The following is a 27,144-nucleotide window of genomic DNA, read 5'->3' on the forward strand; positions in this document are numbered from 1 at the left end:
ACACTTCCCACCTTGTCACAGGCAAAACATATGAGCGGTTGAACATTTTCTTATCGATAGTCTCTACAATTTACAATGTTCCCCGAACGTCCCACATAGCAGGCTGCACTTGCTGCTGTTGGTGGCCGAGTTGTCCAGACCAGTGTTGAAAAAAAATGACTTTAAAATAAGTAAACTAGCGCGTTCTAATGTCAGATTTGTCCAAGATGAAACCGAGCCATTTTTTCTCTTTTCTATGAGCAGAATAAACAGCGTCACTTTCAAGTCCGCGCTCTCGCGAGCAATTAACGTCGTACTAACCGCCAGAGAGTAGATATTGAGCAAGATAGCTTTCTGTAGTTTACCATAGGAGTCCACGTGGCGGTGGTGTATTTGCGACAATAAAAAAGAAAAAAAAAAAAATTTGAAGGAGTGACGGCTAGGATTTAGGAATGGCAGTCCGCCACTCCTAAATGATTGCAGAGGAAACACTAATATATATTTATATATTTTCCTACTCAGTGCACTCTTAATGCAGCTGCTTATTTCTAATATGATAGCTGCACATTAGAGCTCTTACATTTTAAATCTAATACATTTAGACATGAAACTTGAAAGGACATTTATGTCTGACATTTTTCCATAATGAAAATAACATGGAAATCACTTTACGTTGTGGGCAAATCAGACTAAAACGAATGTTATTGATTGACTATTCTCTGTGATAAACACAAATACGCTAACCAATTTTCTAATCTGTGTTCTATTATCTACAATACAAGCAGTGTAAAATTGACAGTAAGTGTGCGGCTTCGTTCAGTGGCATTACTAATGCATGGCTCAACAGGTTTGCAGACATAACTTGTTCGCTCTACTGAGAATCCGTATCGCTCATAGAGAATCATCAGGAAAAGAACTAGTGAAAGACTTCTTACAGCTAATTTAAATCTGAAACTCTGAATATGAACTCCTTACTCAGTTACTACGACCATTTATATGACATTAAAATCTCTGACTTTGGGCTCAACATCCTTTGCTAACCCACTAGTGAGCCGACCTTAATGCTTTAGTTCTAATTAACTTATTACCTACTATTACCAAAGATTGTGGCTTTTAACTCACACATGCACCACCAATGTCCTGCTGCCGGAATATATTCTACATATTGCTATGAAACTGTCTACATGTATTTCTTTCAGTGTGTGCAGACATATGAGCAGTTTTGCTCTTTGTCTTGTTCACTACCCTGTGATTCTAAGATACATACATAAGCCATCAACAGTAGCAGGAAATTCAGTGTCCGCCTGAAGCAAGGATCTGTCTGTTGCAAAATGGACATAATCCACCTGCTCCTATCCATAAATACATGACTGCAGGATACATAAATGATATGGCCAAAGGGAATGTCTTGTCAACAGAGCTTATGAGAACTAGTGAGGAGTAATCATTACACACGCTCCTACATATCCTCCATATGTACTATCGAGACTTGATATCCAGTAATTGAAATAATGTGTCGCAAGTAACTGAATACACAGGGAGAGTTCAGTTAATTGATAATACAGTGACTTGTAAAGCATAAGGATCCAACTAGAGGACAGAGAAACAGATGTGTGAAGTGAGAGAAAGACTAACGTGAGAGAAAGTGAGACAATGAGAACAAGCAACAGACACACAGTGAGAGAACAGGAAAAATGAAAAATAATAAATCAGTGAACCTATTCTATGGCTGCCACCGAGTAATGAAAGCTATTTATTAGCCATCTCTCTCTCTCTGTCTGTCTCTTTTCTCCTCTCCCTCTGTCCTTCCTTTTTCTCCCTCTATCTCTCCCTCACGCCTTCTGGATTGCCTTCTCCCGCCCCAGCAGTGATACCCCCATCCCTCTTCACTAAACGCTAACAATTCCATTAAGCACAACAAAACACTCATTTAGAGGTCACATTTGTTTCGCTCAACTTCCCCTGTCATCTGCATACCAACTGAAGGGCTGCCTACCACGGCTTTGATTCCTGTTATCTGACATGACCTTTCTGCTTTCAAATAATTGGTGAATTATAACGGACTTTTGCATGCCATTCCCTTTTCCTTTAATGACACTGCGGCTGCAAGAAATGCACTCTGTCTCGTTCGTCCTGCGCATTATTTGTTCTTGGGCATACCTCATAGCTGTGATATCCAAACCTCATCATCTATCATATCATATATACATAAATATTCCATAATACTAGCCAGGAGGCATCAAGCTGGTACTATTCTTGCTTTTAGCCAGTGGAATAAGACAGTAAAATAATTTAATTTAGCCAGTGAATCCATAAACTTATGTGACATCTCATATATGGCCTTGATAATCTACTGCCCCAAGTCACGATTAGCTTAGTGGCTGGCTTCACATTATTTCCTCAACAGTTCATGGGCAGTGCTTTAATGAACCAATAATGTCTCCCAGAATGCCTAGCAAGGTCACTGCAGGGCAGACAAAGGCTGCGGGACCTTTAATGATCTGAATATGTCAAGGAATTGTACAGTTATTTGCCTTATGGCTCAGTGAGTTGCAAAAATACTGGTGAGGAAAAAGAGAAACAAGCAGTTTTCTTGTCTTTGCACCAATATGTGCACTAAGAACTGCACTTTAGTTTTTAGAAAAAAAGAAATCCACAACAATGCCAATTAGTTTAAAAGGTAATTCAGTTTCTCTGGCATTGTCCATTTCAGTTCAGCCTAACTTGAATAATGTGATTAAATGTTTTACACACATCCTGGAACTTTTCGGAACAGCAATATGTTGTCAATTTTGACATTAGTTTGCAATAGATGCAATCCAGAACTCCAGATCCTGTGATAATCTATGTGTTGACTGAAATCATCTCCCTCTACATACGCAGCTAGTTCATGAAATTATCTTCATGGGAGGGAAGCTGTATGCCACTAGATTATGTACAAAATGAAATTTCATATCCTTAACATTACATCATTTGATGCTGCATCACTGTTTGTCTTGACAACTCCATAATAGTGAAAAATGGATGGATGCTAATTGAAATATATAAACCAGAAATTCAGTTGTATGATTTAAAGGGGCACTGGAGGCTTGAGCTGCACAGCCAGTCAGGCGGAAAAGACAGCAGGAGCAAATGCTTCCCACTGGCTGCCACTTACCACTAATGTTAGAAAAATGATAAATTAGTCCCGGCATGCTGTTTGGAGTCTATGGGCTTGCATGTGGGTGTGTATGTGTGCCAGGGTGTGCTTACTTCCTGTAAAGTGTTGTGTTGCATGCCAACAGTTCACAGTGTGAACAGATGTTAAGTCAGTAATGCCCTGGGTTTCTGCACCACAGTCAGGCATTTTTTAGGGTCCTCAGCTCTGAGGAGGAGTCCATGGAGATGCCTGAATTGCTTTATCGAGCGGAACACAACTAAGGACATGCAGGCTCGCAGCAGCTGCCAAGAATACACACAGACACGCAAACATAAACACAGCACTTGCTCCAAGCATGTGCAATACAAACCCACAAACAGAGGGGACACAGAAAACCCTCACATTTGGAAAAATAATACAAACAGACACACACAAAGCTACAGGGTAGCAAGTGCTCTTGAGTTCACTTTCACCCTGACAGGCTTCTAACAGAGTAATGGACCAACTGCTGAGTGAATATGGTGGCGGCAGCTTTAAGCCCACAGGAAACCTTCTCTGAAAGAATATAGACTGTCATGGAGGGAGAACTATAACTAGAAGAATGAGAGCAAGCTTTTCATGAAATGCCAAAAATGTTATATATAATAACAGGCCCCTATTGTTTGTCTGTCTATTTAACAATCTTTCTTTCTTCATCTCTCGCAATCCAACTATCTCATCTGTTTCTTCATTTTTACACTGTGTTTTATTATACCTCCTATTTGTTCAAAGCCTGAAACTACACTCTATATTTAGCTGCTGCCTATCAAGGAGACCCTGATGAAGGAGAGGAAAATGAGTGGTGATGTTGGAGACCATGGGAAAGGTTAGCGCTGTCTCTTTGAATAGCATCAGACTCTCTCTGATCGTTCACAGTTATATTGCAGACACTAATATCTATACTTAGGCCTGCCCCCTCCCCAAATCCTGTTGGAATCAGTATAAAAGATGATGTCAATCAAATTTGAAGCTGTCATGTGTACACGTGTATGTGCATAAGCACAAAAAGGAAGGCAAATGCACATCACACGTTGGATTTGACATGCATTGACAAAGTTGAGCACGTGCAGGGATGGATGTGGGCTTACTGGCATATAGAAGTTGTCAGCTCAGCCACTCCTCTATATCTGATGTGATAATCATATTGCAACTTTTTAGACAGCAGACAGGTACAAACAGATCCACAAGCAGCTTGTGCAAACTGGCAATTGGAAAGTTTGGGATTTTTCCATATGGGTTAATCTTATTAGGGTCCGAACAGTTTTTTTGTTACCTTAGTATTCTTAGCTTATTTGCCTATATACAGATGTTCAATAGGTTATCTTAGCTGCAGCAACATGGCTTGAAAAATGTGTAATCACATTGCCATCACAACTGAAGGTGTCCATCACTCAGGAAGTAGTGAGAAACAGAAACATCAGTTCAGTTCAATTCAATTTAACTCATGTAAACAGCACCAACTGACAACATTTATCATCTTCAGACATGCCACATAGTCAGGCAAGAACATTACAAAATTATAGAGTGACACCCAACAAATCCAAAGAGTTCATTTTAAGCAGCACTTAGCAACAGTGGGAAGGATAAACTTCCCTTTAACATGAAGAAAATCCCACCAGAACTGGTTTAGAGAGGAGTGAGTAGGGAGCAGGTCCTGTAACAGGCTTACAAGCTCTGTGCTGTGAACTAGCTAAATGAACTAACTAAATGTTTTTGTTAACCTTGACATTGTAACACAAGAGTCCAGCTGCAGCTTTGACCTTTTCCATGGTTTAACAATAAGGTTCAGTGCACAAACATTTCAAAGTGTTTAAAAAAAAATCGTCAATTATCACTATAAATAGGTATGATAAACATGTAAATTTAGTCATTTTCTACTCATCAGTTCTTTTTCACTTTATGAATAACAGCAAAACATGATAAAAAAAAAAAAAAAACAGTCACAATGATCTGTTAATTACTATACAATCTAAACAAACAGGTGAACATGGCTCTAAGCAAGAAAAAAGAGGAAGAAGGAGCAGGAACCAGCTTTCAAAATAGAGGGGCACTACTGAATGTTACTGTGTAACGGTAAAGTAAATTAGAACACAATAAATAACTCACACAATCAGGATGGAATACTTCATTCAAGTTACTTATGGTTGCATTACATTAAATAAAATAAATAAGTTATTTAGCAATATTTTAATTAGCATAATGACAGCAAGTGTCAAGTCATTATTAGATTAATTCAAATTAGAATTTTTGCTTGTGGACACACAAACATCTAAAGGCAAACATTGAATATTTAATTTTTGTATTTTACATTTTAGCTTAGCACAAACAATACAAATGAACAGATTGTGGATTTTTTTCTATTATTTTGTTTTAATTAAGGATTTGTTGATCGACAAACATGTGTCAGTTCAAATTTGGTGTGTCAAATTGGGGCTGCTTGAGGGCAAATTCCCAGGCTGTTTTAGTTGCCAGTCTGCTACTGACAAGCAGACATTCTCACAAGCATAATGTACCCAGACAGATGCACGAATTCAGAAAGAAGAAAAAAAAACATGTTAAATGTTGGAAAAAATACAACTTTTGCAGAACTGCAACATATGTTGTGAGCGACTCTGGTAAAGAAAATTTAGACAAATATATTCATGAGTTGGGCTCAAGCGGGGGTAAAGTCCTTCCCAAAGTAAAAACTTGCTGAAAAATATTTAAATAGGTCAAGACAGCTCATCTACATGACTCTATCAAGTCTTGGTTCTTTGCTTTCCTGTAAGCCTCATTCAAAAATATTGACTGATCTGTCCAAAATCATAAATGATATATGTGTTAGATTAATGATTGGGATGGCTTTTTCCCTCCACGTTATTAACCCAAGTAAATCAGAAAAGAGAAACAGAAAGTTCAAAGATGAGTTGTAGCTTTAAATTAATGCAAATACGTAAAAACGTGATAGGCTGAATCTAAATGATAATGCTGCCCTAAACTGTAAAACCAAGACAAATATGTAAATGAACATTTTTGTCATTTCTTACAACAATGAAAACATTTAAAAGTCTTGAATTGGTCTTTATTCTCTCTGTAACAGTAACTCATGACCAATTATTTGCATATGTGATTCATGTGTTGGATAAGTGATTGCATTTGCACCAGGAATTGCCATTACATCCCTCGTCTAATTTATTAACTTACCATAATGACAAAAGATGGGCATTTAAGCTTGACTGAAATTTACAAACAGAATACACTATCTTACATCAAGGTAACAACAAGACACTAAAACATTTTTTAAAAATGAATGTCTTTAAAATATGAAAGAAATCAATGTATGTCTCATTGAGTGAGTTCATCCATCCATACACCGCTTAATCCTCACTAGGGTTGCGGGGGGGCTGGAGTCTATCCCAGCTGATTTAGGGCGAAGGCAAGGGACACCCTGGACAGGTCACCAGTCTATCACAGGGCTACACTTAGAGACAGACAACCAAGCACACTCACATTCACACCCATGGACAATTTAGAATCAACAATTAACCTCAACATGTTTTCTGACTGAGTGGGAGGAAGCCGGAGAACCCGGAGAGAACCCACACTGCACGGGGAGAACATGCAAACTCCTATTTTACATATGGAAAATATCAAATATGTATTAGTTTCTTTTTTTATTTAAGTTATTCCAATACATGTCTAGGTACGCTTAATTAATTTATTTAAATATTCCTTTAATGAAAGCATAATTTCAGACCATTGTGGGAGTTTGTGTAAAGATTTAACATAACACTAAGATGCAACAGCAAGCCCAAAATTAAACAAGTACAAATGTATTTGTTATCATCTTACTATGCCAAGAACGGTAAACCTTAAGAAACTTAGCTTTACTGTTTAATATTGGCACTTGGCTGATTTTTAAATGAATGTCTGGGTATATCATCCAAATAATGGAACTTCAACACAAACCCAGAAAAGAAGCCTCTAAATTTCATCACCAAAAGTCCCATCTGAGACTCAACAGCAGCAAACAGAATGAATTTCGAAAGTTCAAAAGTGTCTTCTTTTTTTGGTACACACTGTTTCCTTCCCCCCCTCAGGTTTGTGTACTTATGCAATAAGCTGCCTGGGGGAGTCAGAGGGATTCTGAATTTATATGAACCTGACTCTTTGACATGACAGCAAAATTCATGCAAACACAAAAACATGCACACAAACACGCATACCCAACAACCCAAAAAGAGTAAATAATTTATCACAGCTTTGCATTAAACTTTATATTTTTTCAGGATTTTTATTTACAGGGAAGCAAAGCCTGAATGGATGAGAATGTGAAGGGACAGTCATTCAGTTCAAAGAGAGGGACAGATACTGAGCATAAAATTTAAAAAAGAATGCATGGTAGCTACACACTGACCATCTTCCCTCCATCATCCAACCCTCCGTCCTCATCTTTACCCCCTCTTTCTTTTAGGAAGTCTCTTTCATTTATCTAAAAGTGTTTTGGCAGCACAAATATCAAATGTATAATTGGAGTAGTGTTTTAAAGGATTTTGGTGTTGTGCTGATATGCTCATATGTGATTGCATGTGTATATTTATGTGCATGTGTGCGTGTGCGTGCATGTGTGTGATTGAAGGTGTGTACTATCACACCTTTAGCAATGTTGCCAAGGGTTGTGTCAAAGTATTTGCGCTATCAAGCCTTCAGAGCTGTCAACGTGTGTTTGTGAGAGAGTAGTGGGTGACAAGGTGCACAGCTGTGTGTTATACTGTTAGACTCTAACATCATATTATGCATCTGTCTATAGGATATGTACAAAATTCAAGATCAGTGAAATTTGTGCAACACCATCAATGTGTTTATGTTTGTGGGAGGGCATTGTGTGTGTGATTTCGGCAGCAACATCAGTGTTTTGCCAAAGCACTGCACAGCAGGAGCAACAATGTCCTTTTCCAGTAACATCACTTAACAGAGCAGAGGATAAAAAAAAAATAAAAAAAAACCCAAGATCCTTGATGCGTATGCTGTTTTGTGTGTGTATGTGTTCGAAGGAAACTATACAATGGTGCAGACAACATTAGCATGTTAGTGTGCTCATGATAGATCTTATCTTACAACACACTCACATTAATACTGACCTCAAGATGCATACTTATATGCACACACCGAGTCTGTATATTTGAATACAACAGGGAAATTATGACCACGAAACTCCAACAAACACATGGAATTTATGTTACCTGAAAGCGTTTAAGAAGACGCATAGACAAACACACACAAGTACACATACAAACAAATCTTGTCCACCGACACACAAATCAACCACCACATACAAAGGATGAAGACAGTGTGGTGAATAATGAGTAATATGATAGGCCCACCCTACTACTACTACCACTAGTAGTACGTACACACACACACACACACACACACACACACACAGTCATTTTTCTATTACTTCAGAAAACAATACTTGGACTTAGAGTCAGACTTGCACTAACCTAACCATATCTAATAGTTGCCTAACACCAACCTATACCTAAACCTAACTTAACCAGTAACAGTCTTCAGATTTAATTATTTGCATTACAAGGGAGTCGCGCACACACACACTCACGCAAACACACAAACGCAGGGTTTCCGTGTTACCTGATGCTGCTCATGCTGCCCGCCTCTGATCCCAACTTGCATCGCTCCAGCTGGGTGGCAACAATCTGACGCTCTGCCTCCAGTTCTCTGGTCAGACGTTCAAACTGAAGCTCCTGAAGAGACAAAGAAAATCAAAGTGTGTGTTACACAGGAAAACGGTTAGGATAAGAGAGAATATGAAGGTTCTGCTGGGAAAACTCTTTGGTATTAAAAGTTTAGAACTGGGAGCCAGCCAGCACACTCATCACAGTATTTCAGTTCGAATAATAAGTTGTCGTAGAAGTGAGGCATTGTCAGCTGCAGGTCCTGGAAACACCTTAGGGCTGGAAGACAGCTGCGCAATAGTTAAAATGAAATGCCATCATTAACACAGATATGATTGACAGGTGAGAAAAGGTGTTAGGCAGTGATTGGTTGAAAGTGTTCTAAATATGTAAGCCAAAAAGCCCTTTAATCCAATCCACTGTGTGGTGCTTGAGGGTTGTCACTGGAGAAGTTGAAGAGGAGTACTGAAACTGGGTTACAAAGTATGATTCTGTCTAACGAAGATAATTTTGGAATTCCTTCATGAAACGTATTCGCTATCCCCAGATGACTTGTTTTCCTGTTTGGTTCAACAATGTTCCTATTTGAAAAGTGACACAATAGTAAAAAAAAAAGTAGAAAGACAAAGATTAAAAGAAAAGTGAATAATTTTTCCATTGGGTAGATTTTAATGTTTTACTGCCTGAATTCTCTAATTCTGTAATTGTATAAAGAAGAATCCATTTTAGGTCTTTGTATTGCTGGTACTTTATGTTAAAATCACATTACTTGTGATGCAAATGGTATAAATCTGTTTATCTCACAATCCAACAGCCAGTGCCATGAACTTTTCAGAGTGGTTAAATCCTTTCCCGTGCTCGCACAGGTATATTATTCACAAAAGACTTTATGGGTGCAGACACACTGTGCACAGCCTTTGTTTTGAACTGTACTGCAAAAATGTACTGTATGTGTGGCTGCAACATGGCAGGTTGCATGTTTTTGTCAGGTTACAGCCCCACACTCGGGGCAGTGAGCTCCTTGTTTTAAGGCTGGTACAGCCTGGGGGACACACCTGAATGTATCTGGTGGTGTAACCCTGTGTGCTGCTGCATTAACTATTTACGTTGCTTACTGGAAGCTCCTATTTAATCAGTTATCTAGCTATGATCCAGACAAATTAGATTTCAAACCAGAAACCACTATGTGCAAGTATGCGCATGCATCCGTTTGTTTGTACGTGTGTCACATTCAAGTTAATCAAAGCCACATGGAAGCGGATCAATAGTGCACTGAACGCCACCCCCCTGGAGATATTTTGTATGATGACTGGGTGCATGTGTGCAAGACCAAGAAAAAGAGTGTGTGAGCGAGTGTATGCTGGTTTGATTGGTTTTCTGCAAGCCATTTGAAGCTCTGAATAAGTTGATCCCCAGTCGCTATCTCAAGTCTCCAACCTCAATCCCGTCTCCTTCCCAACACTACAGAGCACAATGCAATTCATCTCCCTCTCTCTCCCTCACCCCTTTTTTTTCATGCATGCTTCCAGCAACGGCTTACTCATAAATATACACTCTTTCTCTCGGTCCCTGTCTTCCTTTCCTACACACAGTTCTTGCATTCTTCCTCTTTTCTCTTTCTGCTCCTGTCTCTCCTTCTCAAACACTTGCACACACATTCACTCAAGTGCCAAGAGCAAGCCCCAGATACATGCATTGTATGTAGTAGAAGTAGTTCACTGATTGCATAGGAGGAAATTCCGTCATCTGTGAAGAATTATTCTTAAATAGAATATTAATCCCGTTAGTACATTGCTCATAACTGAAACTGTTATTAAGAATTTCTTGTGCCATGAGACTCCTCCTCATTGATTTTTCTCTGTCCTTTCTCCGTTCACTCAACTTCTCCGGGCTTCTTTTCTGTCCATCGCCATGCTTCCTATCAGCAATCCCTCTCTGGATTTTCCTAACTGCGACGAGATAAATCTAGCACAACAAAACAGCAGGTTCAGCCATCCCTGTGATTTGCAAAGCGAGGTAACGCTGGGAATTTGAGCAGGGTCTATTAAACCCTCTGGACCCGTAATTCTAAATTACAGCTTTGTTTTACAGCAGGGTGCCTCGCATCAAAGCTCTGTTCCGCTCCCCACAGCAGCCTTCTTTGTCACCTTGTTTGCCACAGATGCAACTGGTTTAAATCCTCAAGGTGTAAAAATGCAAATCCATGCACCCTCAGTGGCATTATGCTAATTGATGATATATAATGCCTCAATGGTAAAGTACCTTAAATACCTTCTAAGGTACCTATGCTAAAACAGATGGTAAACCAGTAAGGGCAAAGCATCAGGGTAAGATTTGTTAAATTATGCACAACCCTTTGTCACAGGTTTTATTCATTCAGATCCCTTTGCCTCAGGAACTGGTATGTTATTGATATGTCATGATTAATGATGCCTTTATGGACAAATTGCCAGTGAGAGAGACTTCCTCATTTGTGACTTCCCCAAAGGACAGTGCACATATTTCTACGTGATGAGTGAGTTTAACTGACTTCTCCAAAAAAGCCACTGTGTATTTTGATTAGCAGAAAATACAAAGCACACATGAAGCTACTACAATTAATATTAAAACAGCAGGAGTTCTGTACTGCACTTTTTGTGCTTTAGTTATAATTATTGATGCTAAAAGATCCTCTAGAGGGCATTTCTTAGATGCAGAAAACTTTGATTTATGTGATTTGGAGACCTACACCTTGCTTTTTTGTTGTTTGTAGTTAGTAAAATTGTACACCACTGTGTTGAGATCTCAACAAACTGCCGCAAAACGCTGCCAGTACAGTCAGAAATACAAAAATTCTGACTCTGCCATAATTACTACACTTAAGAAGTCTTAAAAGATGATCAGAAACTTAACATCAAAAAGTCTCTGTAATGTTTTGTAGAATAATTTATTTGGTCGAATTATGTTTTTAGCACAGCACACATCTGCCAGCTCAATAACATTTGACTCATTAAAAGCTTTCTCGCTCATCAGCCAAAAATCCGAAAATCATGACGTGCAATAAATTCAACCTGACATAAACATAAAATGTACAGATGGAAGGAAAGTAAATTCTCATTTACTGATTGAAAAAAAAGAAAAATAACAATGGCCTAAGTAAATCGTACATTTCCAGCAGCAGGGCGAGTCCTGCTCACATAATGCAGATGTACCTAGAATGAAAAAATGAAGCATCTACAAGTAAATAAATGTGGCACACAGAGAGGAACTGTAAAAAGAGAGGTGTGACTTATCAGAAATATTAAAACACACAAAGACATATAAGGCGTGTCTCAAAGATATCTGTGCAACACAACCGCAAAAAGACTTGGACAATATCTTCAAGATGATGCAGTGAATTTAGAATAAAACACTACTGTTTTTTTTCCTGCTATATTTTACAAGATAACCAGGTTGTCCCTTTGATGGAGAAAATTGATAATGTCTATCATACTTTAAAATGTTACCTGAATACTATTCTCCTAAGAATAGTGAATAATGCTGATGCAGGATCATTGTAAAGCTAGGATCACCGTAAACTTCACAATGTAATCTTATCAATATTCAAATCAAAGAGTGAGATTTGCCTTACCAGCAATTTTGATTGTTCTGCATGTGTGCTAAAAACCCCTGATGCTCTGCAGATTCCATAAGTAGTAACCTAATTACCAAACATTCTGTTTTGCATGGAGGATAGATTACCTTGACACGAGCATGGACCACAGTTCAACAGATCCAAAACTGATGAGTTGGGAGTTTCAGGTTGTGCTTCGCCAGAGTATTTACGTCAAAATGCACAAGATGTGGCGTTCCACTGTGTTGTACATGTGTTGTGCTCGAGTGTGTCTCTGCATCCTTCCCAGGAATAAACAGGAGACAGAAAGCAGCAGCCGCAGTCAGCCACAAAAGGTCTCTATGGCAACTGTGGAACCACATCCACCCCCCCGGCTTTATAAATTAGGTCCCGACTCCTCCCACACACAGTCCTGGCCTTTCGCATACCTGACCTGCTGTCACAAAGGTGTCTAGCTATGTAGTTGTCAGTTGCTCTCATAAAAAAAAAAAAAAAAAAAAATGATGGTGTTGGGCTGGGGGCAAGTCATAAGAGTTTCTGGAGTGAAGGAATGTATACTGTGTCAGGGTATAGTGTTTTCCTGTGGATACTGATAAGCACTGCCAACACGGTGATAATTCAGCAGGATTTTTACCCCTTATGAAAATGTTTGCACAAAGTATACTTCTACAGTGGTAAACTTAACTGAACGAACAGTGAAAACCACAACACAAACTCTGTTTCAGACAAGTTTCTTTCAGGTTAGTGTAAGGTCAGAGAAAAAAAAAAAGCCCTCTGGGGCCATTTTGGGAACATGCTGGCACTATTTGACTTTTGTTTTTCCATTGGTTTGGTCTGACAATGTTTTGCCGTGCTCCCCAGGTGCCAAAGTCAACCTTGGAAAGACAAAACAGTTTACTTATACCTGGAGAGAGGTGACCACTTTTTGAGATTCTCTGTGAGCAGTATTTACTTGACTGTCCCCAGTTTCAACCTCCCTTCCACAATTCATTCATTTCTGATAGCTGCATAACAACAAAAACAATGTTACGGCTTTGTGCCCTTTTGAATTTTGCATTTTGTTTTACAACCATCACACAGCTGCGCTTGAAATCGAAAATGAGAAAAGTGAAGGAAATAAGACAGAATACACACGTTTGCTTGCTAAGCCAAACCAGTGTCTCCTTAGCACCAAAGTTACTGTATATATTGTCTATGGTGCCCTTATTGCACATAAAAATGCATGTGCAGATACGCTGTTGCACTTGTGTACATGAATACACATGTTCATATAAAATCCACTCCACTCCAAAGCATTAAATTCTAATAGCTCTGGAGACACAATGCAGGGGTGATATCTGACCTCCCTGTGAAGGAGGATTGGAGGAAAGGAAATCCCCCTGCACTCATCCAGGGAGCACCGCGCTATCCAATGGCAAAGCCTGTGTGCCAGCTTTTCTTCAAATAAATACGTATACCAAAATATAGGGAAGAAAAATAAAATAGCAAAAATAAAGAACAAAGTCATTTAAAATCCTGCTTTAACTTGGTAACACTAAAACTTCTATTAAGGGGGTTTTCAGAGTGTGACAGCAAACAGAATACAGCACTCTTTGTCATTCACATTTGTATTGTATATGTGAAATATGAGCTAAACTTCATATTCTCAATAGATTCCATTTGGAATTAGAACCGCGGTACCGTTCTTTCGCAGTTTAGGCTAAATTTTCCCACTTGCCACCATAAAGACACTGTGTGTGATTGCCTCAAGATAAAGCCCAATCATTATAAAGTGGCCTATGGGCAGATATTAACAGTGCTGTTTTTGGATGGGAGACAAAAGGCAATCAAATAGAGCTATGACCTTCTAGTTGAGAAGTAGCTCTCTCTTTTATCCTTTTACTCCCCTTCCTCAATCAGCAAAGAGGAGGGAAAAAAAAAAAAAACCCTGATGAGATGAGTGGAATGAAGGAGTAGGAAAGAGAAGTGTGAATGGGAGCTGGTAAAAAGGTCACTTTCTTCTCCTCCGTCACTCCCATGCATATTAATATTCCTCACACAGTAGCAGTCACCCCTGTTCCTCTTCTCTAAACTTACATGTGCGGTTCATGTAGCCAAGGTATGGTTCAAATATAGCCGAGATTCATTTCAGCCTCACTCTCCGTCCTCTACTTGTCTGGTCTGTCACTTTAATGAGCATAAAACACCACGAGTCAAGAGAAGAGCACCGAGGAGGGAGCGAGGACCCGAGGAGAAGAAGTGAGGAAGAAAGACAGAGGAGACGTCTCTGTTGATGAATGCCACACGAGATGTTGGCCAAAGGGGAGGAGAGACACCTGATCCACTCCCTCTGAATGTACGTGTGTGTGCAAAAACGAGAGGACAAGAAAGCAGATTAAAAGACTGGCCTGATGGTGTTGAAGAGTTTTTCTCAAACAATGTGGGTATGATATACTGGTCTCTCTACAAAGAGGTTTACCATTACCTGCCGTTGGGCATACATGTCTGTATGTTCTTGTATTTCTATCTTTGTGGATCTGAACTTCAGGTTGCAGGCTTTGAAGTAAGGACCTTCTTTGTGTGTGTGTGTTAGTTCACTCAGAGTAGGATTTTCTTTAAGGGTAATTCCCCTTCACTGCAGCTTGTATTGTATTATTTTAAGGGCTTTCAATCGACAGTGATACACTCGACTCAGCAAAGTAATTGGTGAGATCTGGGACCACGACAACACTGCAAAAACACTTGACTTGGAGATAAAACAGAAAAATGATCATACCCATAATGCCTTTCCTGGATGCACTAAAGAACAGTGGATGTGCACAAATACAACAAGTGGTTCAAACAAGAGGTAGGTCAAAATAAAGATGGCTACTTAAATGGGCAGTGATCATTTTACAGTTTACATTTATTTGATTTTCCAAAAAGAGACACTATTCAAGTTGTAATAATTAGGAATTATTTTATAGTATTATTTTTAGTAATAGATGGAATTTGTATTGTCAGCCTTCACATGGGGAGATGAACAAGGATGGATGTGTGTGTGTATCACTGTTCATGCGTGCGCATCTGTGTGTAGGTGTGCATGCAGGTGCTCGAGCCATCTGGCAAACATCGGTGATACTAGACAAAAAGAAAATTACACAGCTCAGTCTGGCTGCATTCTGCATCGACTTTGCACATTAACACCTATCCTTTTCCATAACACATGATTCAACATTGTTGTACGCTGGGGACAATACTCCTTCCTATCGCTGTGGTGGCTGGCCTTTTCTCTATCAGCCTGCATCTAACAAAATGTAATTTACATTAGCAGCAATACCTAAGGGGTGCTCTTTAATGTGATTATAGATATAAAAGCAATGCAATGGACAGCACATCGTACTGATAATAGCAGAGTTTCCCTTGAAGGGATTATAGCTCATAAACACAAATGTGAAAAAAAAAAAAAAACATCTTCCACTAAAGCTATTGTGAGTGATAATTATAAAAAATACTAATAGTAAAAAGAGAAGAGGAAGATCTCATAATGGGAAATACTACAAAAAAAATCTAAACTAGTGGAAGCAAATAAACAATAAATTATTTTCCATGGACTTCACGACATTCTATTAGTTCAATCAACAAATAATTGATTTTTTAAAAAAAGGAAATTAATGTTGAATTCTGTTAAACATTTCCACTAATGGCTCCCATGACATCTGTTTAGAATAAAGAGAAAAGGAGGATATTGAATTTAAAAAAAAGAAGAGACAGTTAAATTATGGTGTGTTTGAAGCTGCTGAGCGCGATTTAAAAAAAAAAATAATAATAATAATAGTAAACAAAATCGCATCTTTGGTACATTTTTGAAGAAGTAATTATTTGACCAAATGTTTGAGAAAAACCCAACGAAAAGATCCAAAATGTCTTCATCTTTTAACTCATTATATCAAGATAATATGAGAATTTTCTGCTTAAACAGCTAAAACTGCATGAAAAATGAACTGAATCTGACATGTGCATGGAAATAGAATATATAACTTTAAGACATCTCTTAGAGCATAATGTGGCAATTCAGTACCAAACCAAGTCAATGACAGTGAGATAGCCAGTCTTACAGCAGCAATCACCATGCTAATCAAACTCTTAAGTTTATTTCAAAGCAGTCTTTTCATTAATAGAAAACTTATCTTAAGAGTTAAAAAGATTTCTGTAAACACAACAAATATCTGACTAAACTGTAGTCTTACTCCTGCAGTTTTTAACAGCTGAACTTACTGGGGATAAGAGAAAATGTCTCACAAAGACAGCGAACAGTGAGGACAGACTGAATGATATTAAAACAGAAGTGCTAAAACTATTCCGCCGGCAACAGCACAAGTCTCACTTTATGGATAAAGCACCTTTAACCAAGAAAACCAGCAGCGATAAGAACAAATGAACTGCTTTTCAATGTCATAGCGAAAATGCATTCTCTCATTCTCTCCAGACACTTCACAAGCAGTTGTTGTTGTTAATGAAGTGACTTTGGGGTTTTTTCCCTCCGATAAGGTCTGCTTTCTTTTTTAAGGGGGGAAGGAGTCGGTAAAGCACACAAACACTGACTCATCACATAAAGGAAATCCTGTGAATTCTGTTTTTTGGGGTGGATTTTGCTTAATTGCTTCAAAAAACAGCCTTAGAGAAGACATTAAACTGTACACGGTGCCATTTAAAAGGGTCCTTTGTCACGTTCAGGGATGACTGAACTTCCTTTTCTTTATTTTTATTACTGATGCTCATTTAAATCTTGTCTGGTGTGGACAGCTTTGGAGCCAATTATTACCATCTGAATTCTGTGACTCACTATACTGACGGAGCATTTTACTAATTAGGCAGCTGACAGCAAGTTTTGGCAAACATTAGTTTTAGCCTCTACCTATCTGTAATCTTATAACTCTGCCACGGGTTTTGGGATTTTATGTATTTTTCTGCATCACATTATGTAAATGTTTGTAAATACATGCTCAGAATGGGCGTAATAAGGATAAGGGAAAAACATGACATCATGGTTAATTCCATTTTGAATTCTGAAGCATTGTAAAACACCGATATGATTTATTTACAAAGGAAAACCTCTGACCTTTGCTCAAAGTGGTGTAGAAAACTTCACAAGCACCTCATATGCTCTGTACTTAATTTGAAGTATTTTTAGTTCTGCTCAAATTTTCATCGCGAGTCCTCAGAGTGATTCAGAGTTGTTTGATAAATATGAGCCCGGTATTAAAATATCTCTGGTCCAGGCAAAGAGGAAATCAGGAAAACAGCTTCAAAGACAGCTAAATCAAAGAGCCACATGACTAAACAGTTGAAAATAAGCTATTCATGAGGCTAGGTCCGGGCTGGTGGTTTGTCACTAGATGAAAAACTGGAAATATCAACCGAACCCTGGACAAGATGCTGTAAGAGTGAACTGGTGGGGACCGGAGGAAGCAGTGTTTGGATTTTATATTTTAACATCCCCTTAAAAAAAAAAAAAAGACACACACACACACACACACAGACCTGAGACGTATGACTGCCAACAGCTGGCCCATAACAGTTTTATATGCATTATAAATATTCAACGCACAAACACAGCACACTCTGACAGATCTCTCTCTCGTTAAATTATTTAAGGGCTCAGTGGGCAAAATGAAATCATCTCTCTCTTAGTCTCCGGCTTCGCTCTCCCCCTCACTGTCACTCCGTCACACCCTCTCTCCCCCTTGTTCCAGTGTGTCTGTCTCTGTCTCCGTGTGTGTGTGTGGACTAGCGTGCACGTTCGCGAGTTTGGACACGTGTGCTTTGAGTAGCCTGACAACAACGGTTTGGATTTTAAACAAAGTATGAGGGATGTCAGCCTGGTTAACACATTCAACACAGTCCTAATTATAGCCGTGTATAAACACAGATTTGGCAAGTCAAAGATACGCAATATCTAAACACAATTAAAAGTACTACTACTAAAAAATAAATAAATTTAAAAAAAAGTGGACACATTCTAGAGACAGAAGGATGAGAAAATAGTATTGCTGAAAGCTGCACATGTCTGTAGTCAGTTAAGGAGAACTGAATCCTCTTCATTCAGGAGGATGAGGCTGACACACTCAAGATTAAGTCCAATTCTTTAATTTCCATGGCAGGAGATGAAAGACACAAACAATCCAGTGACTGCATATGTACAAGCTCAAAAAGGTTCTTATGAGTTTAAATGTAGGTACCCACACATCAGCCGTGCCGTCTTTATTTTCACCCTATAGAAATACGAAATTACTCACCTTATTTAGCAGAGTAGAGCGACATTTTAGCCACACTAAAAATAGCAATTGTTATTACATAACTGCAAAATCAAGGCATGTTAAAAGAGTATCGGTGTTTGTGTGTTGCACAGGCGACCGTGTTTTCGAGTACGCAGTCAGGTTTAACCTAAGTTGTGCGGGGTGTTCATACATATGCAAACAGAGCAGACAAAAGCTTCCTCTTCGCTGTCCTCATCATTTCTTGCTAACAGTTAATTTGTCACACTTTGCAAGACTCTCTCACTTATTAAATTATTTTTATTATTATTATTATTCTCTTGGCTGAGTGCACCTGCTGTTCACATAGAAAAACCATAGATTTCTCAAGCTCTGATCTTAGTTTCATGCTGTTTTAAACTCCTGCACATGTAGATCATCATTGTCAAGGAGCAGAAATGTACTTCTAATTGGGAGATTGTCTTAAAAACACCTGTTAACCAGCCTAGCTTATTTTGCCCATCTCTTGAGCGTCTGCATGTGTTGATGTATGAAAAAATGTGTGCCAACATGTCGGTAACGTGCTACAATGATTGCAGGTAAAGTCACTGATTCTGCTTTAATACTTTTCTGTAAAATTTAGTGCATATCTCCTCAATGTCTGCAAGCTGTCTTGTGCACTGAGAAAAAAAAAATTCCAACCCTGGTTCTGTAAATGGCTCAGACTGATCCACACGAAACTATTCCACAGGTGGAAAGAGAGAAGTGGGAGTAACTAAATATGCTACTTATCAATGATCCTTCTCCAGAATCAAAGACTCCATCGAGCTAGAGCAACAGGTTGTTTAGTTTCAACATGTGGAACACAGACGACCATCTAACTGCCTTTTTCTTTCTTTCCCTTTCAAAATGCAGTGTTAAAGTTTTACTGAATTTAACTTGTGATGAATTGTCAAATTAGTGTGCATCATATAAGCAAGCTTGTTCATTACCGAGTACACACTGCAACTGCTCGCATCCTTTTTCTGCTTTTGCCTCTTCTCTCTGCCTAATGGCGATTTTAACAATTACCACAGTGTCAAGAAGACGTGGACAAACATTGTAGTTTAGCACCTTGATCCAATACCACACATGCACTTGGCACTGCAATGGAGCAAAGCATCATTTAGTCTCCAGAGTGCTAAAACGACATTATTTCATACAAAATGATAGCGCCGCTATGTGAAATTAAGCTGTGTTCCATAAAAGCATTACTTTACTTTCCCTGCCATCAATACAACTGTTTTACAATGGAGACTTCCTTTTGCTGGTGTCACTTGATAGATTGATGGTGTGGTAATGTACATTGATTAAAAAATAAAGAAACCGCTTCTTCCATTGCTATGACATTTATTGAGACCACATTTATACGTGGACTGAATAAATGTCACCAGAGAGAGAGAGGCACAAAGCATTTTTCCATGTTTTGTGCTTCTTTTTGTTTTTTTTTCTTTTCAATTGGTAAGCTTCACTATCTCACGGCCTGATACACTGTAGGTGGAAGTTAGTCAAGGAGAGAAATCAATTTTCTTTCTTCCTTTCTTTTTTTTTCTTTCCGGTTCTTCTTGCCCAGCTTGGCTCCTCATTGATTTAAGTGGTTGTTTGTTTTCTTATTCTTCCCTAATAAGATTCTTTTTTTTTTCTCAAAACCTTAACAAAGCCCTTTCATATATATATAGTGCAGAAGCATTTTGCAAACAACACATTTCTGACATTGGTTGCAATTGGGAAAATCCACAGATAACAAACTCTTGTTCATAAACTGTTTTCTTGTCCTTTTTAAATGATTACCTTAATCATGGGGTGAAGCCATCCATTGGAAGTTGGTCAGTCGGATATTTTCCACCATCTCACAATGCCATTTGTCTAATGAGGTTTGTTTAAAATGAAACAATGTTCAATAGGGCAAGTAAAAAAAAAAAAAAAAGTCTTCCTCAGTCTTGTTTTTTACTTTGGTACATTCGCAAAAACTTTTCTTTTCATTATAAATTTTGTTTCTGTCAACAAAATTGAATTCATGTACAGGAGTAGATGCAGCAAAAAGCCAAATGAATGGCCAGTGATTATAAAATATTTTACACAGGGTCAAAGCAAAGGAAAGGATGGTTTACATTTAGCGCATCTTGGAAAGCTAGAAATCAGGATTGTGGCTTCAAAGGCTGCCACTTACTTGTTCAGAAGATTTATCAAAGTCAGTCACCTGCATGTACACATGTGTGCAAGTTCACATGCATGTCTAAGTGTTGGCTCCAAGTGTAGAAGACAGCATGATTGGGTTCACGCTCAGTGACTATGGGTTTGGCCGTAGACAAAATGTCACTTGGAAAATGTCACTGCCTAAATGCCATTGCAGCTCTCTGTGACTGCGTGCATGCGGGTAGGTGGGTGGGTGCTGCTCACACATACCCTCACAGCACACTCAGGAAGGTGTCTACAAGCTATCTACAAACTTGGGGATGCTTAATTGGCAGCATCACCTTGTCCACCTTGCCTTGGCAGTGCAGAGATGTGCTAATGGTAAAGTGTTTTACAAATCCACTGATGAACCTGCACTGCTGTGTATTTTGGCGGACAGAAACGAAATCTGGCTGACATCTTGTTGAGCTCGTGTACTGGATATTTTTGGCCTGCATTTTAAATGAGCACTCAGAAAGACTTGGTAATTTGTTGTCCATCTTTTCTGAGTGTTTTGAATCAGATTACCATTGTAACACATGGTCTTTGGAACTCTTTAAGCTATGAAATAGGCTAAATTAGTCACGGCGAGTACATAATTATAAGCAAGAAATCAGAAAACGGACAGACTGAAAGTGTTGAAGTATGTAAAATGGATATATTCCATTTGATATTCAAGACAGTTTATTCCCTCTGCTATGGGTGGTGGTGGCCTAAAGATTAGAAAAGTGGCTTAAGACCAGAATACTGCAATTTTGAATTTCTCAGACCAGCTGGGAAATTCTGGGCAAGTAAAGTGAATGTGTAAACATTCTGCGTTCTCTCAACACTTACTGGCATTGTGCCCTTGAGCAGGGCACTTGCACTATTTTGGCTCCAATGGAGCAGTTCATTGATCTAAAGTATAGCAGTAGACTGTGGCTGAACTGAGTAGCTGCCAGGTGAGACTGTGTTAAAGTGCATGAATATGAAACAGGGTTATTTGGAAGAAAAAAAAAAGAGCAAGCATGCTCAGCAAAAGTCTTCCATCAACAATGAATTAAAAAAAAAACAAAAAAAACACAGTTATTCACCCAGCAAGAGTCTTCCCTGCCCTCTTTGTCAGCTCTTTCCCCCTTGTGTCCTCTATCTCCACCTCATGATGTGACAGGGGACTCCAGAGAGGCCCCAAAGGTCATCCATCCACTGGCAATCACAAACGCTTGTTTTGATAGATTAGCCCGTGCAAGCACATGCAAACCTTTGCAAACCCTCGCATGCTCACACGGACCTGGACAGCAGATATATGCAGCAGACAGATGCAAGTGCTTACTCCAACAAAACAAACGCTCACACAAGCATGTATGCAAAGAAAGTCTTTTAAAAGAAGGTCTTTCAAAGAGGGTATAAGGAAGGGAAGCCAAAATCCAGGTGAAATGATAAAAGCAAAATAAAAAAAAAAAAAAAAAACATTCAGACTCCAAGTAAGCATGAAGTATATAAATACCTGCTGACAGGCAATGTTGCAGACAAAAGTGCAGCTACAGCCGATAAACTTGAAGGCTCTATGCAATTACTTCTTTCTTGTATAAAAGACAGCAGTTGACCAGTTTTCTACTTGAAGGGATGCAAAAAAGAAACACAGGCTGCAGGCAATGACAAGCCTTTTATCAGCACATAAAGGGAACAAAAAAAACATATTGGACATAGCGTGTCTTTCTACACAGGTTTTTTAAGGAGCTACAGATGTAGATCACACACAGTGAATGAGTGCAGCCCCCTCTAATGGAACAGTATCCTTAAGCACTATTGTCTTGTTGGCTTGGAAATGGAGAAATTGAATAGGTCATTGGATGCTGAACAGTGGATAGTGGCTTCAAGTGTGTTTGTGTATGTATGTAATAGGTGGGTAAGTGTGTCTTTATGCGTTCTCCCGTCGGACTAAATCGTCTGTTTGAAATTGAAAGAATTCATGTTTTTCATCTGCAACGTAATGTCCACACGCACTCGCAGATGTGCATGTGTGTGTATGAGCATGTGTACAGTAAATGCGTGCGGAGGTACATGTGAGCACTTGAGCATGAGCGGCTGTGTGTGCATGACAGATACAGTATGTAAGTCCTAAAGCCTAAACTGGAGCGACAAGCATGACAATGATAAAATCACAGACAGGCCCTTCGGCGCAGTTTTCTATGATGGATAAAGGGCTTAACAAGCTTTTCCGCCAGCTCCTTCATTTGGAGTTCATTCACACCGTTAAAATCAAGCATTCACAATTCCAACAAAGCAGAAGTGTGTGGCTCATTTAATGTGAAGTGAATCAGCGCAGACACAATGCCGTGTGTAAACAGAGACATCCAGCATGATGCAGGAAAAAGAGCAAACTAACTTGTCTGTGTGTGCGATAGAGACACAGTGAGTTCCGACGGTGAACCGGACTTGCTTGGTTAAATGCTTCCCCCTCTCCTCCCCAACCCATGTGCAGATAACGTGGTGGCTGCGAGTGCTACTGATTGTCATAGTAAAATGTCAAGTGTTCATTTTCATCTAGAGGTAGCAGTCAAGTGAAGAGCGGTCATTTCTGTGTCAACAAAAATGTCACTTATATCAAGCATTAATCCTCTCGAGGCTCCATTTGACCGGTCATCTCATTGCCTCTGCTATGACAATAATGCCAATTAGCCATCTTCCATGATCAGGCATTGGTTTATTTATGAATGCGCTACATATTAAATAGATAATTTAACATAAAGCTTTCATTCAACTGCCTTTAAAGTTGTTTTAAAATATGTTAGAATCATACTGTAACATTAAGAAATAATCCTCAAATAATACTAAGAACAAGGCAAATTTGTAGAGTGTCACGTAATGCCAATTAATAATAAAAAAAAAAAATTAGTGTAAAATAAGTAATCGTGCCCTTTAAGTCAGCATCTAGTAGATGGACCTTTGTCAGCACTGACAATATTGAGTCTGTGTCGATAGATCTGGGTTAGCCTTGCACATATGGACACAGCAATTTAACGTCATTCTTCGTTGCAAAACTGCTCAGGCTCTGTCAGGTTACGCAGTGATTGTTGCTTTTTTCAGGTCTAGCCACAAATTCTCAGTTGGATTGAAGTCTGGGCTCTGACTCACCCACTCCACAACATTTACCTTGTTGTTTTTAACAATTCCTGTGTAGCCTTTGCTGTGTGCCTCAAGTCATTGTCTTGCCGGAAAACAAATCTTCTCTTGCTGCATTCATTTTACCCTCTAGTTTTACAAGCCTTCCTGGACTTGTGGCTGAGAAGCATCCCTACATCATGATGCTGCCACCACCATACTTAACGTATGTGATTTGATGTGCAGTATTTAGATTAAATTAGATAGAACTTCATTGATCCCTTTGGTAGTGTACCTCAGGGAAATTGTTGTTCTACAAACAGCACAACACCAACAGAGACAGTCGCACACATCAATTAAGAAAAAAAAGCAGTAGACAAGGAAACAAAGGAAACAAACTGTTAGAAGGAACAACAGTATGGTGTAATAATAGTAATAATAAAATTCAAATAATGAGAATAGTATTAATACCAATGTAAATAATAATAACAATAACAACAATAACTTACTGTACAATTGCATATTGTTTGTAATAGTTTGTAAGAAATTAATTCTACTACTACTACTACTACCACTACTACTAATAATAATAATAATAATAATAACAATAACAATAACAAGAATAATAATAAGAGTAATAATAACAGAAACATTTCTAAAACAGGTAACAGTAGCCAGTAAGCCACTCAGGGAGGAGGCATAGGAATGCCATTATTGCACAATACAATATATTTGGTGTCCAACAAACATAGTTTCTGGTGTGATGGTCTCTTCAGACCAAATAAACTTCTTCCAGTTGACTTCAAAGTCTCACACATGCCCTCTGGCCAACTCTTGCTGCGATTTAAGATGAGCTTTTTTCAACAGTGCCTTTTTCTTTGCCAAAAAGCCTTGACTGGTAACGAACAGGCAACAGTTGTATGTATAGTCTCTCCCATCTCAGCCACTGAAGCGTGTAACTCCTTCAAAGGAGTCATAGGCGTCTTGGTGGCCAACCTCACAAGTCTCTTTCTTGCACAGTCACTCAGATTTTAAAGTGGGCCAGCTCTACAAAGATTTACACCATGTACCATATTCCTGACTTTTCTAAATGATGAATGTAACTGTATTCCAAGAGATACTTACCAAATGGGACTATTTTTTGTTGTTGTATCCATCTCCTGACTTGTGCTTTTTAGAAATATTTCTACTGAGTTGCTTGGAGGGTTCTTGATGGTGTAGCTGTAGCCAGGCGTATTGACTCACCAGTGACTAGACCTTCCAGATTCAGATGTGTTTATACTACAATCACTTGAGACACAGCCACTGCACTCAAATTATCTCCATTTCACTAGTTGTCTGAATTCCAGCATCAATTAGCTGCACCTGTCTCAAGTTAGGTGAATCATCAGGACATTTTAACAACATTTGAGGCTTCTACTGACGCTGATCTACACTTCCTGTGGTGCTGTACTGAAGGCAACATAATCTATAGTGCTGCTGCTATAATTCATTCATTCATTTATTTTACATTTTATATCTTTAATAAATAGACATTTCTTTGTTGAAGTCTGTTTTCATTTTGATACGAAAGAGTCTTTTTTTGCACATTTTTTTTTATATAAAGGGGGTGAATACTTTTTGTAGGCACTCTACTTTTAAAAGTGTTTATGTCTGTGTTGGAATTTCAGCAGCTGTGTCCTTAACATTTAGTTGCTGACATCTTTTGTTTTTTTGTTTTTTTTAAGTGCTGTCTTTTATTTCCAGACGTGTACTTAAACTTGAAGGATAATTGTTGAGTTTTTTTTTTCATTCTTGTTCTATCTTTTTCTACCTCAATGTGCGAACCTTGCACAGTGTCAATAGTACTATCATGAAATGTAGTCGTTTTATAAAAACTGAATGGAGAATCAGATTAACTGCTTGTTTTCAGTGAATCAGAAGCTGCAATGATTCACTGCTATGAGAGGCGTTATTTTTCTGCCAGGACACAACACTGAACAGATTGCCATTTGCCACCACGTGAGCAGCCTCCCATAAATCTGTAACTGGCTGCTACTGCCCTAACACATTTCTAAATCAAACAAATTAAACATATCAAGAGATTTATTGTGGTTTAAACTTTGATAGACTTAATAGCAGGCAGTGACAGGTGTGTTTGGGGCCTGGAGACACCCTCGGCAGACACTGAGCGGTGATCCAAGTTGTTACTGAATCAATTATGCTTACTCAGACACTTTATATAGCACTGTAGCGTAACGTCAATTATGCGCAAAGGGGTGTGTCTGAGAACTTGTCTTTTTTCACTGATTGTAAAGAATTTGCAGAAATATCTCACAATACTTTGCAACAGTCTACCTCACAGTCTGCAAAAGTTACAATGGAACATTTGTGGCAGTCTGAGCCACAGCTGCTGTCCATGGTGCTGATCCTGGGACTGAAAGAAATAAGCACCCTGTACCAGTGGGACCAGTACCAGAGTTTTTGTGTGGACTACTGCTGTCTTTACAACTTTGTAATCTCTGATTGAGGCGACGGTGCTAACCACCAAGCAGCCCAAAAAGGTTTCAAATGGTCCTTTTTTTTTTTTTTAAAGTCTTAATATGTGTATCTATATATGTGTGTATATTTGTATATAAACATACACACACAGTCACACTTTTATCACAGTACACATTCAAAGTACAGCTATATATATTACATTTGTTGACTAGATCTTTGGCCTTTTAGCGGACTGTCTCATTTGTGGGTTGTGCACACAAACAGAGATGTAATCTCCGAGCTGGCAACTCCGCCACTAATTGGCAACAGAGAGCCTGTCACTGAGTGAAAGAAGAACACTGTAGCCATCTCATTAGAAAGAGAGAGACAGAGAAAGAGAGAGGGAAAACTGAGGAGAGGGTGAAGGGAAAAAAAAAAGAGCTGGGTAAAGAGTGGGGGAAGGGGTGTGAACGTGGTGGTGGTGGAGAGGGTTTGCATTAAGCTCAAATTAAAGCTGGGAAAATCTGCATGCAAATTAAAGGCACACAAACAATCACAAATGCATAAATTCATGCACACATATGCATAAAAGCCTTGCATATAAATATATAATTAGTCTAAATCAATGAGTGTATTTGCATGTGTTTGAGTCAATCAGAGTTTGTTTGAAATATATGGCAACCACTATTGGCATGTGTTCACGTCTATTCTCCTTTAATCCAAATCAGATCACGGGGCCACATAAAA

The 27,144-nt window shown here is 38.8% G+C and overlaps 1 protein-coding gene across 3 annotated transcripts in view; it reads right to left on the reverse strand.

Annotated features, from left to right (window-relative positions):
* ctnnd2a (catenin (cadherin-associated protein), delta 2a) overlaps positions 1 to 27,144 on the reverse strand; it is a 272,067-nt gene that overhangs the window by 175,899 nt on the left and 69,024 nt on the right. For all 3 annotated transcript variants that reach the window (XM_008276295.1, XM_008276293.1, XM_008276294.1), the window contains one exon: positions 8,789 to 8,901. In XM_008276295.1, the coding sequence (XP_008274517.1) occupies positions 8,789 to 8,901 (113 nt within the window). The remainder of the gene's footprint in view (positions 1 to 8,788; positions 8,902 to 27,144) is intronic.

The sequence above is a fragment of the Stegastes partitus genome, unplaced genomic scaffold (assembly GCF_000690725.1).
Source record: "Stegastes partitus isolate 25-593 unplaced genomic scaffold, Stegastes_partitus-1.0.2 Scaffold68, whole genome shotgun sequence".
NCBI lineage: Eukaryota > Metazoa > Chordata > Actinopteri > Pomacentridae > Stegastes > Stegastes partitus.